The sequence below is a fragment of the Sinocyclocheilus rhinocerous genome, unplaced genomic scaffold (genome assembly GCF_001515625.1).
Source record: "Sinocyclocheilus rhinocerous isolate Xijiao unplaced genomic scaffold, SAMN03320098_v1.1 scaffold753, whole genome shotgun sequence".
NCBI lineage: Eukaryota > Metazoa > Chordata > Actinopteri > Cypriniformes > Cyprinidae > Sinocyclocheilus > Sinocyclocheilus rhinocerous.
Window position 1 is genome coordinate 366112 of NW_015655991.1, and position 16371 is coordinate 382482.

General features: G+C 38.0%; 1 protein-coding gene across 2 annotated transcripts in view; it reads left to right on the forward strand.

Annotated features, from left to right (window-relative positions):
- Positions 1-16371, forward strand: part of zbtb16a (zinc finger and BTB domain containing 16a) — a 144576-nt gene that overhangs the window by 74872 nt on the left and 53333 nt on the right. For both annotated transcript variants that reach the window (XM_016526194.1, XM_016526195.1), the window contains exon 3: positions 7447-7544. In XM_016526194.1, the coding sequence (XP_016381680.1) occupies positions 7447-7544 (98 nt within the window). The remainder of the gene's footprint in view (positions 1-7446; positions 7545-16371) is intronic.

A 16371-nucleotide genomic window follows, 5' to 3' on the forward strand; every position in this document is an offset into this window, starting at 1 on the left:
TAAAAAAATAAATCTTTAAATAAATCGCATAGACCCCAAACATTTGAATTATATATGGTGTATATTAAATATGTTGCTTGAATGACAATTTTTTTTAATTTAAAACTTTTTACATTTAAATTTAACAGTTTATTTACAGGTTTATATTAGTCAGTGTGGTCTCAGACTCACTATGTTTTGTTGATTATAAGAAATTATGTTGTTCTATTCTTCTGTTTTCTATTTGTACATTGTAATATTAAAACACTTTATAGCCGAGGTCAGCCAACTGTCCTTTAATAAAGAGGATCTTTTGAAAAGTCAATTAACATTAATCATCATTATGGTAATGTTGTGGCAGCGTGGTGTCAACTAGGGATGCACTGAATGTTCGGCAACCGAAATTATTCAGCCGAAAATAGCAAAAAAAGCTCTTTCGGTGTTCGGCCGAATAAGCGAAAAGACCGAATAAATCGTACCGAACAATGATATGACGCGATCAAATAGCAACCAGCGAAGAGTGAAAGGCGCGCTCTTTATAATGCAGCACACATGTAAGCAGTGTGGAAGCATTTAAACTGTCGGAGAAAGACGCAAAAATCATTAAAGCACCGACAGCGAGAGACTGTTCGAGCTCGCGGCGCTTTCTGCTTGTTAACCAGGGTTCAAAGTCCAAAGCGCGAGGAAAATCTGCTCTTGTCAGTTGCTCAGTCACATTTTTTATGAATTTTTACAAGGCATATGACAATGCGATATGTACGACGTATTCGTAATGACTCATTTATAAATCTGCTGTTGTCAACAAAAAGAAGCATTGAGGTCTTCCTGCGCGTTTCCGCCAAAATAAAAGTTGAGAAAAAGCAAGAACTCTATCAACATTCATAAATGTTAGTATTGTAATTTTACTGTTGTTCTGTAAAATAAAATAAGAAGTAAAACAATAATAATGATAATAATCATTACAACCGCTCTGTTAATACATTTATTATAACATTCACACATAGTGTTCAAATTAGAATCTGTAATATTTTCTAATGTTTTAAAATAAGTCTCTTCTCAGCAAGGCTGCTTTTAATTGTACAGTAAAAATACATGCCTGATCCAAGAAGGGGGTCTGACGGCCAAAAAAATATTATTTTACTAACTTATTAATTTTAAGTGAAATTGTGCTTTGTTGGTATAGTGTGTGCTAGAATGTTAAAAATGTTCAGTGTTAAATATTTTTAAATTGTTGTTTTGTAACTGATTTTTTTTTTCTTTGAAAAGCAAGAAAAAACAGTAAAAGCACATTTTGGCTATTTAATTCATGCAATTGTGAAAAAAATTGGCAAAATACATGGGGGAAAAAAACTCGAAAAACCATGTTCTGTATTCGGCCTTCGGCCCAGTGATTCATTTTGTTCGGTTTCGGCTTCGGCCAAGAATTTTCATTTTGGTGCATCCCTAGTGTCAACACCTCACTGAAATCTCTATTAAGCTCAAGTGCAGCAGTGGATTGACAGATTGGCCCCCCACCCCACTTTCTCTTTCCCTCTCTTGTGCATTGTTGGCCCCCTTTGACAAATACCTTAATCTGAGTGTGCACATGGGCCGGCATGCCTTTTAGGGATCGAGTGGGACCTTCTAAAAGCAGATGAATGAGGGGCATGGTTGGCTGCACGGGCCAGCTTTTCTGTTCACAGGAACAGCCTTGCACACTCCCATGATTTTCTTAGCATTATCATTTCTTTGGCCTAGCATACATAGCCTCTCCCAATGCTAGTGTCACATGCCCCTCCACCACAGTTGTTAAGCACGCTGCTCTTAAGCCTAGCAGTACTCCCACCTGTTTCATTGGGGCAGGGCCAGACAGATGAAAGACTGGAAAGAGCCAGGTGGAGGACAGTAGATGGCAGACAGTAGACAGCCCTCTACGGACACCTTGGCAATTGAATCGCCATTGGCTAGTAAAAGCATAGTTTATTGTCGTGAGAGACATGAGCATTTAGCATTGAATCAGCTCCTTCAGTTAAATATAGCTAAAAATTAAAAAGTAGTTTATTGAAGGGAATTTGAATGCATGTGTTAAACTCCCTCTGTCTCTTCTGTTGCTGGTAATGGTATATATCTGAGTGGGCTATTTATTTATTTATTGTCCAACAAAGTCTTGTCAATTAGTTGAGGTCAACTAGTTTTTTTTTTATCTGAATATAAGTTTTCATATAGCGCTGTCACAATATCAGATTTTCAGAACATGATTATTGTGGCCAAAATAATTCACAATAACAATATTATCGGAATATCTACAGAAAAAAAAAAAATGCTATCAGTTACATTTACTTTTTTGTGTTTTCTTGTGTTTTTGGCCTATAGACATTCAAAATATGAGTGTAGGGAGGGGGAGATAAAGAGTAACCGTAGCTGTACAAAATTGCACAATAAGTTAACTGTTGATCAGCACTTGCTGCAGTCTTTTTTGCAGAATCCAAGAAACTCCCACACTGGTGAGCTAACCTTTCCCGCTTTCTTCTGTCATCTCCATTGACATGAATTTGTTCTACAGTAGTAGGTACACTGTGTTTGTCATCTTTTTTGTTTCTAATACTTTGACAGGTAGATTAAGCATTAAGGTGCAGTATTGCCACCTAAGTTTGCTGACAATGTGATGCTCTTTAGGTGTTCAGATGGTTAAACCCTCTCTGAAAAGTCAAACACATTCAGATGGACATCTTGTTGTGCGAAGTTGTTGTGCGTTTCATGCTGATTTTGAATGCTCTCTGTTTAGCCTTTTTTTTTACATGCAGAGACATCTCTTATGAAAACAGGGTCAGGGAAATAAGGGTCAGGGTTTCCTTAAAGGCATAGTTCACCCCAAAAAAATTAAATTCTGTCATCGATTACTCACCCTCATATTATTCCAAACATGTTTAACTTTCTTTCTTCAGTGGAACACAAAAGAAATGTTTGAGAAATGTCAGGGTTTTTTTTTTTTTGGCCATAAAATGGATGTCAATGGTCACCAAAGCTGTTCGGTTACCAGCATTCTTCAAAATATCTTCTTTTGTGTTTCTCAGAGAAAAAGTAAGTCATACAGGTTTGGAACGACATGAGGGTGAGTAAATGATGACAGAATTTTGATTTTGATCAGTCAAGTAGTCATTTCAGGCATCCAACCAGTCATTGTTGAAAATCTGTAAATTTACCTACACGCATGCCTTTTATGCCTAGTATTTTTGGGGTTTCTGGCCTGCTGGGGGGCAGCGAGTGGGCCACACTGACAGGGGAACTCCTTGCTATGATGTACAGCCTGGGGTCCACTCAGGAGTGAGAAAGTTCAGGTTTATATGGGCCAGGCTCTAACAGCTCAATAACACAGGCCTGTAATCTACTCGGGTTTCAAACACAGGGCTGATTTACGAGCCAGCACGCCACTCCGGCATTGAAATGAGGTGTTCAGCATATGTTTTGTTGACATAAATTTAAAATTTATTGCTGTTGTCAAAACTGACTGTTAGACAAAGTCGCTTATTAACTGAGTAAATGGCTTGAGAGTTTTATGCCTGCTTCCTTAATGACTACAGTCAGTCTGTTTCAGGCACACAGAGTGCCACCCCTCCCCTTTCTTTTCTGCTTTCACACACACACCATCTACGGTTTCTGTGGCAAAGCCAGAGCACAGCTGGTTGGAAAGGCCTGGGGGGGAAAGGAACTGCCATAGTTCACACATACGAGGTGTGTGTGTCTTGAAGAGGTGGTGTGCGGGGGCATATATGTCCCATAAAATCTACAGAGGCTTTACTTCTGGTTGTCCAGAAAATAGAAGTTGTAGTAATTGCAGGGGCAGGGCATTTACGATAGAACTGCTGCTGGAAGCAGGTTTGAGCATGTCATACAGGGTCGCCCTCGCTTCCCAAGTACCTGTAAAAATGAAGCACAGATAAAACTAATTACCTCCCTCTGATTTTAAGCAAACCGTGGTATTGCATGTAAACGTCTGACTGCTTCAATCAAGGTAAAATCAAACGCAAAATTACTCTTCAATACGATTGGAAGAAGGAATGCACAATGGTAGATACTATGCTGATATTTATTTTCATGTTATAGCTAACAACCAAACAAAAATTTAAATACTACAAATGAATTTAGGCATCACATGACAGTATGACAGTACAGTATGAAAATGGATATTAATTTAGATTTGCTAAATATTACCCAGTGTTATTAAATTATTAGTGTTTTTTAAAGTTTAATTATAAGTGAGTGTTAGATGACGGCAAAGGTAATCCAAATGTAAAAATAGGGGATATAAGCATACAATTAAATATCCAACATGGTACATCGAGATATTATAGTTTTTATTCATATGTTGAATGACTTTTTATTTTTATATATATTTTTGTTTTCATTTTAATTTCTTTAATTTTGTTGTCTTTTTTTTCTTTTTTGTCTACATAGTTTTTATTAATTTTATTTCAGTTATATTTTAGTTTTCAGCTTTTAGTTATTTTAGTATATCAAATTAAGCTAAATAAAAAAGAGAAATATTTTCTTGGTAACTTGCTGAAATATATATTTTGTATTACAGTTAACATTTGTTTTATTTAAAATAATACAAATATTTTTTTACAGTTTTAGTTTTAGTTAACATAATCCTGCTGCCGATATATTGTGCAATCCTAATTCAAAGTGACATTTGTAAAGGTAGTAAAAGTTTTGTCAAGTAATGAACTTAGCATAATGTACAGTATGTAGTGAAAGTCGGCCCTTCCTGCCTCAAGTAGCCAGTCTGCCTTCTATCAGCTCTCTAATGTCCCCTCAGGGCTCAGAGGGTCACTCTGACAGTATGCGCTCTGTCAGTCTCTAATCAGAGGAAGCGTGCTCTCCTCAGACCTCAGGAGAGGGACAATGGCTAGATTGAAGGCACACAAAGGCCTTTGGGTGTCCCCCCTACAGTATCTCTGTATTGTGCCGCATTAGCCCAGATCCCAAAGGTGCAGAGACCCCTGGCTTTTCCCAACTTACCCTCGCACGCTTACTCGCCCGCCCGTCTTTTGAAGTGCCCTTTATCCTGGAAGGCGTTTACAGGCCTTTTTAATTACTTGCAGCTTGCCAAAGGGCTTTGCTGCTTCATTCTTCTCTTTGTTTGTTGGGTCTCCACAATCCCCATCTAGAAGACAGCCATCAGGATTTTGGATGCGTTGCAAGTTTTCTCTCACCCTCCCCCCCTCTTTTGTTTATTTACTGAAGTCTCTCTTTTGTGATTCTCAACCCTCAAATGGTTTTCCATTGGTGTTTTTTTTTCTTTCTCTCTCTCGCTGAGGTTAAACCACACTTCCTTGCTTCATAATTCTTGCCACTATTTCCATGTTCTGCCAACTATTGTTTATAAGAACAGAGAATAAAAGCTTAAATCATTACGACCCAGCATGTGACACCGAATCTCACAACTTCAAACAGAAACAAGTTGTTTATTTTCTGAAGTCTCTCTTTTGCAATTCTCAACCCCCAAATGGTTTTCCATTGGTGTTTTGTTTTCTGTCTCTCGCTGAGGTTAAACCACACTTCCTTGCTTCATAATTCTTGCCACTATTTCCATGTTCTGCCAACTATTGTTTATAAGAACAGAGAATAAAAGCTTAAATCATTACGACCCAGCATGTGACACCGAATCTCACAACTTCAAACAGAAACAAGGGGTTGTTTGATGATAAATAGTTTTTGGTTAGTGCGTCTTTATAGACGAATCAACCAAAGAATCAATTGAACCAAGCATCTTATGGATTTCACTAGCATGAAAATGACTCAGTTTAAAGAAACAAAAACCTGCCTTAAGCTTATTTCGCAGTGTGCATTATCTATGTAGTATGAATAGAAAGTGAAGAAAGTACACATCTTTGTTCCTCATTAAAGATGTATACATTTGGCACTAAAGTGCAAACAATGAGCTAATTACCACTGGAAACAATTACCAAATGCTGTAAGCATGCTAATAAAAACCAATTCAGTTCACCACTCGCAGCAAGTTGCCAGTGTTCTTGCAGCATTCTTACAAACCTCGTACTTTGAGCAGCCCGTCGCTCCACCACAACCCATAAAACCACTTACCTGCCATGATTGAGTTTCATATTCTTAACGAGTGGCTGTGACCAGCCTGAGTTTGTTAATTCACTAGCGTTGACTTTCGATTGTTTCTACTTGCTTATTAGCAATCGGATGCGATGCATCTGAGGATTAGTGCGGTTGAAAAGATGCAGATGCTCAGGATCTTTTGTGGACAAGCCTGAGAAAGTCGCACATGTGCATTCACTGGTTGATTTGAACCCACACATGGGTTAAGGGCCAAAGCAGAATGCTATTGGTAGAAATGGTAAATACACTTAAACATAGCCAGTCTGCAGCAGGTTTCAGGCTTAATCCAAGGGACAGTGAAACAAAAGGAGATCTTTGTCTCTTCCTGTACTCAATGGGGCTCCATGTGGCAGTCCTGACAAGAGATAAGACATGACCAAAGGGAAAAAGGAAAAAAAAAAAACTTAGTGGTTGTTGTCATTCTTCACTTTTTTTTTTTTTTAATCTCTTTATTTGTATTTTTTTTTGGGGGGGGAATCATTCAGTAGACGTTTCAAGCAACATGACAGTGAGTTTAAACTTCAATTTAGATTTCTTCCACAATGTTTTAGACACTTACCTACATTAATTGGGCAGCTTAACTTATGAAAATTGCTTTGAAAGTCCACTTGACTCAAAATTCAGTGGGGCCACATGCTTTTGTGCGACTCCGTTTTGTTGGGTTAATCTTTCCCCGATACTCAGAGATGTTATAATTTAAGAGAGCAAATGTTTCACTTTCTGCCTCATGAAAAGTTGACCCCTGTTTGAAATGGACCCTGCAGCCAAATTCAGCCGTTAAAGTCACTCTTATCTGGGGACTCATGGCCATCTATATGTTCCTGTTTAGATAAAGGGCTCCTTCATCTCCGCTTAGGGAACTGAATGAATGAACAATAAGACTTTGAAACCACATGTGCCATTGATAATTTCTTTTCACTTCCAAGGCATTTCATGACATCTAGTGACAGGCTTAAATATATTTATATATACTTAAATATCTTAAATATATCCTTACGATCGTCTAATATGGAAATAAGCAGCTGAAGTGTTTGATGACAGGGAGATGTGCAAGTTTAGCTTCAAGTGGTTGCAAACACTGGTTTATTCCTCTCAAGATAAACAGCGGTTTTACAAATCTCACTTTAGTATTTCACAAAAACAAGGGCGCTGGTTTTAATATACCCTCCGTCTTGTTATCTGGTGTAAGAGGAGCGGTAGGACTTGTGTGGTGGGAAGTAAAATTATGCCATTCTGTCTTTGCCATTTAGTACGCTAATCGAATCACATAGTATACCCAGGTGCTTTCGAAAGCCCGTTTTTGTGCAAGTGACATAAACGGTGTTGGCTGATGTTATTTTGTCCTGTTTCTCCCTGCAGGAAGCTGCACAGCGGAATGAAGACCTACGGATGCGAGCTTTGTGGAAAACGCTTCCTAGACAGTCTGCGCCTAAGGATGCACTTGCTGTCTCACTCGGGTAAAATCACTAACATGGATCCTTTTTTTTATGGGTTGGGTGAAATTCTGAATTCTCACTTTCAGTTCATGCATTTGAAAGTTGAATTGGAATGACAGGAAGAGGTACTGAATTGCAAAAATGTGATAAAAAAAAAAATAATAATTTTGACTACTTGCACTACCTAAGTTTGGGGTCGGTATTTTTTTTTTATGTTTTTGAAAGAAGTCTCTTATGCTCATCAAGGTTGTATTTATTTGATCAAAAATACAGAAAACTCAATAATATTGTCAAATATTTTTACAATTTAAGTTATTACAATTTCTGTATTTTAACATTTTAAAATGTAATTTATTCCTGTGATTGTAAATTAATTTTCCACATCATTACTCCAGTCTTCAGTGCACGACATTCTAATTTATTGAGATGCACCTGTATCTATCTATTCTATATGTAGAATCCTGGAAAATCTACATTTGATTCTAGTTGATTTTTGGAGGTTGTATGTGTTTTTGTTTTTTTCTGGAGAGGAGAGGAGAGTTTTTTTCTTTAATAGAGAAGTGGTCTGTGGTGAATCTGGTTTATATAGAGTCTATAAAAGCATTGGGACTCTAGGTTTCCAGCCCAGGCCAACAGGAATCTCCCTTCACCTCCCTCTGCGATTGCCAAATTCACAGACCAGTGAAGTCAAAGTCCTTACCACACACCAGATATTCACAATGGTCAAATTTTGTAGACTCTTTGCCCCCTATCGAGCACACTCGGGTTTATGATAATTAAGAGCGAGTGCTGTGCCGAGGTAATTGATTCCACAGTAATTAGGGGTTTAGATTAGATTAGTTCAAAAAACCTCACAGATTACACCACCAAACCTTTCCAATTTTCTGCCTCGCACCGATGGAATTTTTCAATGTCAATATCTTCATATATTGAGATGAGATTGACTTTTTGCAGGGACATTTAAAAACATGTGGAGTGGAGAGATGAGTGACATCTCACGCTGGGCTGCACAATTCAATTCATGCACGACTCAGCATGGCAGACGCTGCTCTAAGGAAATATCTAATGTTTATTTTAGAGGCTGTTCAAATCCCAAGATGCATGTTCAATAACAGACTCTGTGGAGATATTGTAGTACTCGTGCACTCATAATGGCAGCCCACGGAGCATGTACTGCATGGTGACATTTATGAGCTGTTCTGCGATGAGACAAAGAGGCCGAGTCTGAACTCCAATGAATACCTCTGTTTGGTATTCCGCACTGACCCGCAGAGACGCCTGTACTCGTGCAAAAGTATGTTCCGTGTCATTATAGTAATCCAGAAATCCTTATGGGAGACTGGCTTGTGCAGTTTGGATAATATGACTGCGGATAATCCTGCACTCAGAAGCTGGGTTGCATGAGACTGTGGGCTAGAGAATGCTTCAAAAAGACCTTTGTAAAGCCACTGACTTGCTCAGTGACTCTCCAAACAGAAGGACTGAGTGCCATTTGATGTGTTCGTGTTTGCGGGGCCTCACACTTCACCCTCTCTGGATGACTGCAGGAGTTTACTGTAGTCCGAACATCGGTCGCTGCGGCTCAAGTGTCCTTAGCTTTAAACATAGACTCAAATCTCATTTTCTCAAACAACAATGTTGTTTTTTGGACCATGTAAGATGTGATTATTATATCAAAAGGTGTTCTTTCTCTTCCTGTTCCGCTCCCTCATCTTCTTTTTCTGCTTCTTCTTCTTCCTCTGCTGCTGATGCTTCTCCTGCTGCTTCTTCACCTGATGCTGTTTCTTCTGTTGCTTCTTCCTTTGCTGCTGCTGTTTTTGTTGCTTTTCTACGTATTCATCTTCCACTGCTACTGCTTTTAGTCTTCCTCTGCTCTTCTTCTTCCTCTTCTTTTGCTGCTGCTGCTGCTTCTTCCCCTGCATTTCTTCTTCACCACTACCACCACCTTCTTCTTCTTCTTCTTCTTCTTCTTCATCATCATCAGCTTCTTCATCTTCTAATCCTCCTCCTCCTCCTCCATCTTCATAAAATTAATATTAGAATAAGCTATTTTACTTAAAGCCAATTTTCACATCAGAATCAGTTGATTTGAAGTGCTCCCACAATCCTTCTGAACTGATTTCAGATATCTGAAACAAACATAAATGGAAAACACCAGTAGACATGATGATGGGATCTGCACATGAGGTGGCTGAGCTTGGGCTGTGTTCATTAAGCACTCTGCTACATACAGTTTCTGTTTTTTTCCCTAATTATACATCACCCTCATAAAATTGAGAAAAAATGAGAAATGTCGTTAATCATGATAGCTGTTTTGCATTTAAAACAGCAGAAGAACCAGTCATAATTCCTTAAGATCTTTACCAAAAGAATCAGCCCCAGACAGCCTCCCTCAACAGGCGGAATAAGCAAGGATTGCGAGGCGGCTTATTTTTAGCGCATCAAAACAGAACACAAAAAAACCCCTAGAACAAAACAGTTTTAACGTTCATATGCTCGATGCTTGACACACAGCGCTAACCTGGTTTTTGTTTGTAGCAGTCTGGCTCTTGAGAGCTTCACTCTTGTGTAATGCTCAAGCTTTTCAGTGGAAACACTTTTATAGACACAGACAGTGGCGGAGAGGCAGAGACACGGCGCGGCTCTTCGATTGTTTTGTTTTTTTGGTTGCTTTGTTCTTTCATTGCAAACTTTCTGTTTTTATCCTTTCTGTTCTGAGCGGTTTGATTTTTATCAGTGACACCAAGCAAGTGGCTTTGCCCTCCACCTCCTCCGCTCCCTCGTCTTCAGGAGAAGGTGCTGAAGAATGGTATTAGGTATGTCGTGTGTATTGTGGTGTACCATTTCAGTCACACACCCCCGCCCCCCTCGCTCCTCTCGGCTGGTGCATGCCGTCTCTGTTTGTTTTATTGTGGACTTGGCAGGATGCCAGTCTGGGCCGCCTGCCACAGCCCAGGGTACAGTATGTACAGTGAATCTTGCGCCAGTTTTCTTTTTTTCTTCAAATTATTATCTGACAGCAGCGGTTATGGTGGCTGTTTTGTTGTTGTTTTTTTCTTCTGGGGCTTTCGAGGCCTCACGTCCTGGAGTTTGGGTGGAAGTGCATTGCGGTGAGAGGCTGATAATAGAAAAGTGCATGTGTGTTTTTTTCTCAGGTTTAAGGTCAGCATGGTCTGGGAGCTGCTGGGTAGTGAGGCAGCACAGCACTGAAGCAAAAAAAAGGGAAAAAAGTGACTCAGCCATTTGGAGCACGACTAGGCTATTAGTGTTATGTGAGCTTCCCTTGTGACTTCAAAGAGTGCAGAGCGTGGTCTGGGTAGGCTAGCCAAGGGACATTTTTTGATCCATTTTTGAAAGGGGAGGCAAAGCCTTTCAGTGGGATTACAGATCAACATAGGCTGTTTGGAATATATCATCTGTGTTTTTAACTTCTAAATATTTTTTTTAATCTGCATCTTAACCGACTATAGCTATTAAAGGTTAACAACTATTTTATTAATGTAATATCTATTTTTGTAGTTTTAAAAAAATCTTTATATACATATTTTATTTTATATTAATTTTATTTTATAATAATAGTAATAATTGTCCTGCATATATATTTTATAATTTTCTATTTTTATTTTTATATATTTAAAATATAATTATAAATGTATATTATATAATTATAATTATCTCTTTGCGTAGCTATTTTTTAATGTTTTTTTTTTCAGGATTTTATGCAACCTGTCCATGTTCGCCTCCGACTATCTGTAGCTCAAACTACTGCTGTATTAATATATCTTTAATAAAATAATAATTTTATATACATTTAATATTTTTAAAATATATATTATGCACTTCATATTTATATACATTTAAAATATGTTCATAAAAGTATTTTATATTATAATTATTATAATCCCTTTACGTAGTTTTTTTCATAGTTTTACAGGATGTTATGCAACTTGCCCATGTTGGCTTCTCACTAATTTGTCTAGCTTCTTCAATGTAGGCTATTCTGCATTTATCATACATATTTTTTTAATCTGCAGCTTTTGCAACTCTCCAGACAAACAGAAGGTCAACGATCTGAGGTGAAGTAACTTGCGGCAGGCGCAAAATGGATAAAAATCAGGCTCTTTTTTTCTACCTACCTGTTTGGGCAAAGCTGGGTGAATTGAACTGTCCACACACATGCATACATATACATGTACACTTGGGGACTGTGTGTACACTCATTAGCAAGGCGAAGTGCCTGGCCCAGGCTGATTAAGTCTGTGTGTTATTCTCCAGAGGGCCCAGCCAGTGGACCTCACTTGACTTCATTAACTCAGTAGACTGAGACAGGGCTAACACAGCAAGACCCCTTGTAAACTATCCAGCAGCTTGGCATGTGCCTTTGCCATTGAAATCACACATATATGCAACTGTGTCTGTGTTTTTTTTATAAAAGTTTTGTAACTTCTGTAACCTAGTCGTTTAGAAGACATGGGAATCGTTTTCTTGACTACTGTGTGATCTATCTGCTGTTGCTTTCAAGTTGACTTGCAAGCACATGGGCTTTTCTTTCTTTTGATGACAGCGAATTAGCCGTTTCAATTATGGCTGTGTTACGTGGCCCGCAGGCTGTTCTTTAGCTCCATTGTTGCCGAGCTATTATCTTCGTTGTGTAGGAGCTTTTGTCAGCCCATTTCACACTGATTTCCTGGTTCATGTCCTCAGCTGCATTTGTTGACACTGTGTTTAAACACAGGAGCAGTTCTGTCTTCGTTCTTCAAGGTAAGAAATTTTTTTTTTTCCTGAACTGCTTTCATTTCTCACCCCAGCATAATCTGAAGTCACAGTGAGCCAAAATTGTGCTTGTGGATTTGTGTATAATAGAGAGCAGTGGTTCTCAACTGGGGTTTCGTCAGGATTGGACATCAAGTGGTGACCCAACAAAGTATTGTATTAATAATATTAATAAAAAAATAAAGAAATAAAAATTATATTTTTTAATTCATATATTTTTATGTTAAAAAACAATAAAAATATTATTTTATTTTAAATGTTGTAAAACATTTTATTTTAATTCTATCAATAATAATTAGCTTTTTTTATATAATACAACAAGATATCAAAAATAAATTATTTTAAATGTAATATGTAAATATTGTAATAATAATGATTATTATTATTATTATTATTATTTTAGAACAGTACTGTGTTGGGTCTGCATTTGATGTCCCATGTAAAATTTAGATCATGTAGAAAATGTTTTATTATCTAGCAATCTTTATAGCAAACGGCTCAAAAAAAAAAATTTGTTCTGGTTTGTATTTACTATTATTTTGTATAATTTGGTTCATGTTTTTCAAGGTTTCACACAACTTGCTCATGTTGACTTGAATCCAGGGAACAGTTTTTTTTTTTTCATTTTATCATTTATATTTAACGTTGGTCTTTCTCTCATGTACATGACCCTGTCAGAACCACTGCAATAGGCGGCTGAATAGAGACTGAAAAATGTGAGGCATGAAGGAAGAGGAAAAAAGAAAACAGAGAGAGCATTTCCCTCTTTTTGCTCTCTCGTTCTTTCTCTCTCTGTCAGAAAGCGCCGGGCTCCCACAGTCTGGCCCCTCGCCAGCTCTTCCCTCACAGTGATGACATCATCAGCTGCCGACAGGTCTGGATGTTCTGCCAACATTCCAGAGCGTTTATGATCGCTCGCAGATGTGAGTCCAGGAACATACTGTACCCAAACTAGAAATTAATGAAACTTGACTGCTTTCCAAGCCACATATTCCAAAATAGAGAGCCTGCAAATGGGACAGGAGGAGGGGTGGGATGGAAGAAAGGGCTCTAAATAAAGAGTGGGGGGAACGGGGGAGAATGCCCTGGTGCTCAACGCTCTCATGTAAATTTTTCACAGCAGCTGATAAAGCCCTCCTCCTCCTCCTCCTCCTCCTCCCGTCCCTCCCTCCCTCATGTACAATAGTCAGGGGATGACGGGCCGCATGGATAAATGGCCTGAGCTTCTGTTTGGCTCCGTGCCTTAAGTTCTCTCTGGTGGTTTAAACCCATAATACTTCCCCTGACCTGTTGATGTACATTGTACAAGCGTTTGAATTATGTGCCACATAAATCCTCTGTTATAAGGTCCAGGAGAAATGATTACACACGGGGGTAATGGCTCTGTAATTGTTTGACAAGTTCACATCTCATCAAAAAGCTGACAAGAGTTTATTCTCTTGATGCCCAGGGGTGTGCTGTACGGCAATTTTTCTCAGCCTTGGATGGGCCAGACATGATAAATATTAATGCCTGCTTTAATGTCTGTGGTTAATGTTTTAAGTCATGAACAGGAAATTATAAAAACTCCCAGACTTGAGTGAATCCCTGAATAATATGATTTCATCTGAATAAAACCTCAAGTCCGGGTGTCAAGCTGAAGAAACAGTTCCTCAAGCATTGTAGAGATGCCATTTGACAGATACAGTGAGGCGATTCAATTTTAACACAAAACGGATGCATCACATTTAGATATATAATTATATGTAAAAAAAAATGTATGTGTGTGTGTGTGTATAAACAATTATAAATGATTGTCATATAACCTTGGTCATCATCTTATATACTGTACATGTGTATAAATATGTATGTATATACTGTGTGTGTGTGTGTGTGTGTGTGTATATATATATATATATCTAAAGAAGAGCATTTATTTAAAATATAAATATTTTCTAACAATATAGTATACACTACAGTTCAAAAGTTTGGGGTCAGTAAATTTTTATTCTTTCTTTTTTTGAAAGAAATAAAAGCTTTTATTCGGCAAGGATGTGTTAAATTGTTAAGAACTGATAGCAAAGATTTATATTGTTAGAAAATATTTATATTTTGAATAAATGCTGTTCGTATGCATATCATCCTAAACTAAATAATAAAAAAAAAACTTTATATTTAAATTGATTTTGATATTACAATGCATTTTGCAGTTTGTTGTAATTTTTTACTATATAGAGCGTCATATTCAGTTCCTTCATTTGTTATTACTGAAATACACATCAGCTTTTATTTTATTCATATTTGGAATATTTCACAATTCTTTCTTTCTTCCTGGAAAAAGGAAGGAAAAAGCAGCATCGCTATGCTGTTTTTTCCCTTTAGGATGGTTCCATTTAAGGATGTTTTCTATTTGTTTAATTCCTCTGCTTCTTTTCATTGCAGCCATCATCTTGTTAACATTTTTAGATTAAAACATGGAATAAGCTCACACCAGCCATAATACCCTGTAAAAGATCCTGATCTTAGCCCTTTGTTGTCGGGTATTGCAGCTTTAAATCCCTTTGGTTGCTAAGTAGCAAGTGCCCCTGTGCTCTAATGGGCTGATTTGGTATTCAGCTCAATGCCGGGTCTTATTTTTGTATGCGAAACAAAGTGTTTTGATGGAGGGTGATTGCAGCAGCGTCTGGAGGCTGTTTGGGAGTTTTATGGGCTGTACAGTACACCGTGTGCCTTCTAAAACAGAACACAGGCGATTGAATTTTGGATTTGCTTCATCATTTCTTTCCTCTGAGCAGCCGCTGTCAAAAAGGGAGCGTAGCTGGAAGGGCACAGATTAATTTGTTCTGCTGGAAATGAGAGCAGTACAGCAAAACACACACAAACACGCAATATGCGTGTGCACAACAAGCAGTCTGAAAAATACGGCGAAACACACAGAGGCGCAACTACAGCAGGGAATGCATTTAGTTCCCGCGTGCTGCCGTCAGAATGGATGGGCAGCTATGAATTGAAATGATGCTGTTATTTCATGATTGGTGAATTTTAGGGTATCGATGGCAAGGCAACACATAAATTGACTGGCGTAATGCATTTGAGGTGACACCTTCAGGTTATGTAGATTAAGTAAATATATTTATCTATATTTATTTTTTTTATATGAATATGAATATTAATGTTTTATTAATATTTTTGATACCTTCGAGTAAAGTAAATTTTAACTTGAATATATAATCACTATTTTATTTTATTTTATTTATTTATTTATTTATTTATTTTATTCATGGCTGTCATTTTTAAACTATTGCAAGCAAAACTCTTCAAATTGTGGACAGGGTCCGTTCTTGATGGTGTCTGACTGAGAGGCCATTTTATTGTTTTACGACACTAACAAACATTGGACACAATCCAGTCTAGAAAGCTGTTTTGTGCCGTATCTGTTTTATATCCGTTTATATCATGGTAAATCTTTATGGCGCAATCGCTTTCACCTCACTGATAACTCAGCTTTGCTGACATACATATGAGGGAATAGCTTGACCTAATCGAGGTTTCATCACTCATTCACAAGAATGACTGATAATTAATCAACATCAGAGGGATACCACCCTGCGAGGCCTGCAGATCTAACCGCACATATCACTAAATCCTCTGGTTTGTGGGCATTTTAGGTCATGCTGATTTAAACCAGTTTGGTGAAAGAGCTGCAGTTCCATCACCAGATTTCAGCCACTGGCAGAGTCCCTGGGAAAAATGATGATTTGTTTGTTTATTGGGTTTTGTTTGTGTTCAAAGATCAAGGCTCTGATTGCAGCTGTGAGCCAGTGGTTGAAATGCAGCGGTGTGGTGTGTTGTTGCTGGTAGTGTGTGTGTGAGGGGTTGGGGGGGGTTGTAAGGGGAGGCTAAATTTAAATTGTAATTGGCCAACTTCCACAAGCTTGCGGGCATTTTAATGAGTCATAATAACTTCATTTAAAACCAGCTGAGCAGAAAATAGATTGGAGAGGAGCCTGTGGCCAGTATGGATTTTTTTGTTTTTTTTGTTTTTCTTTCTTCGTTGAGGACTGACCCGCTATGCCAGGCCTGATGGGCCACTGAG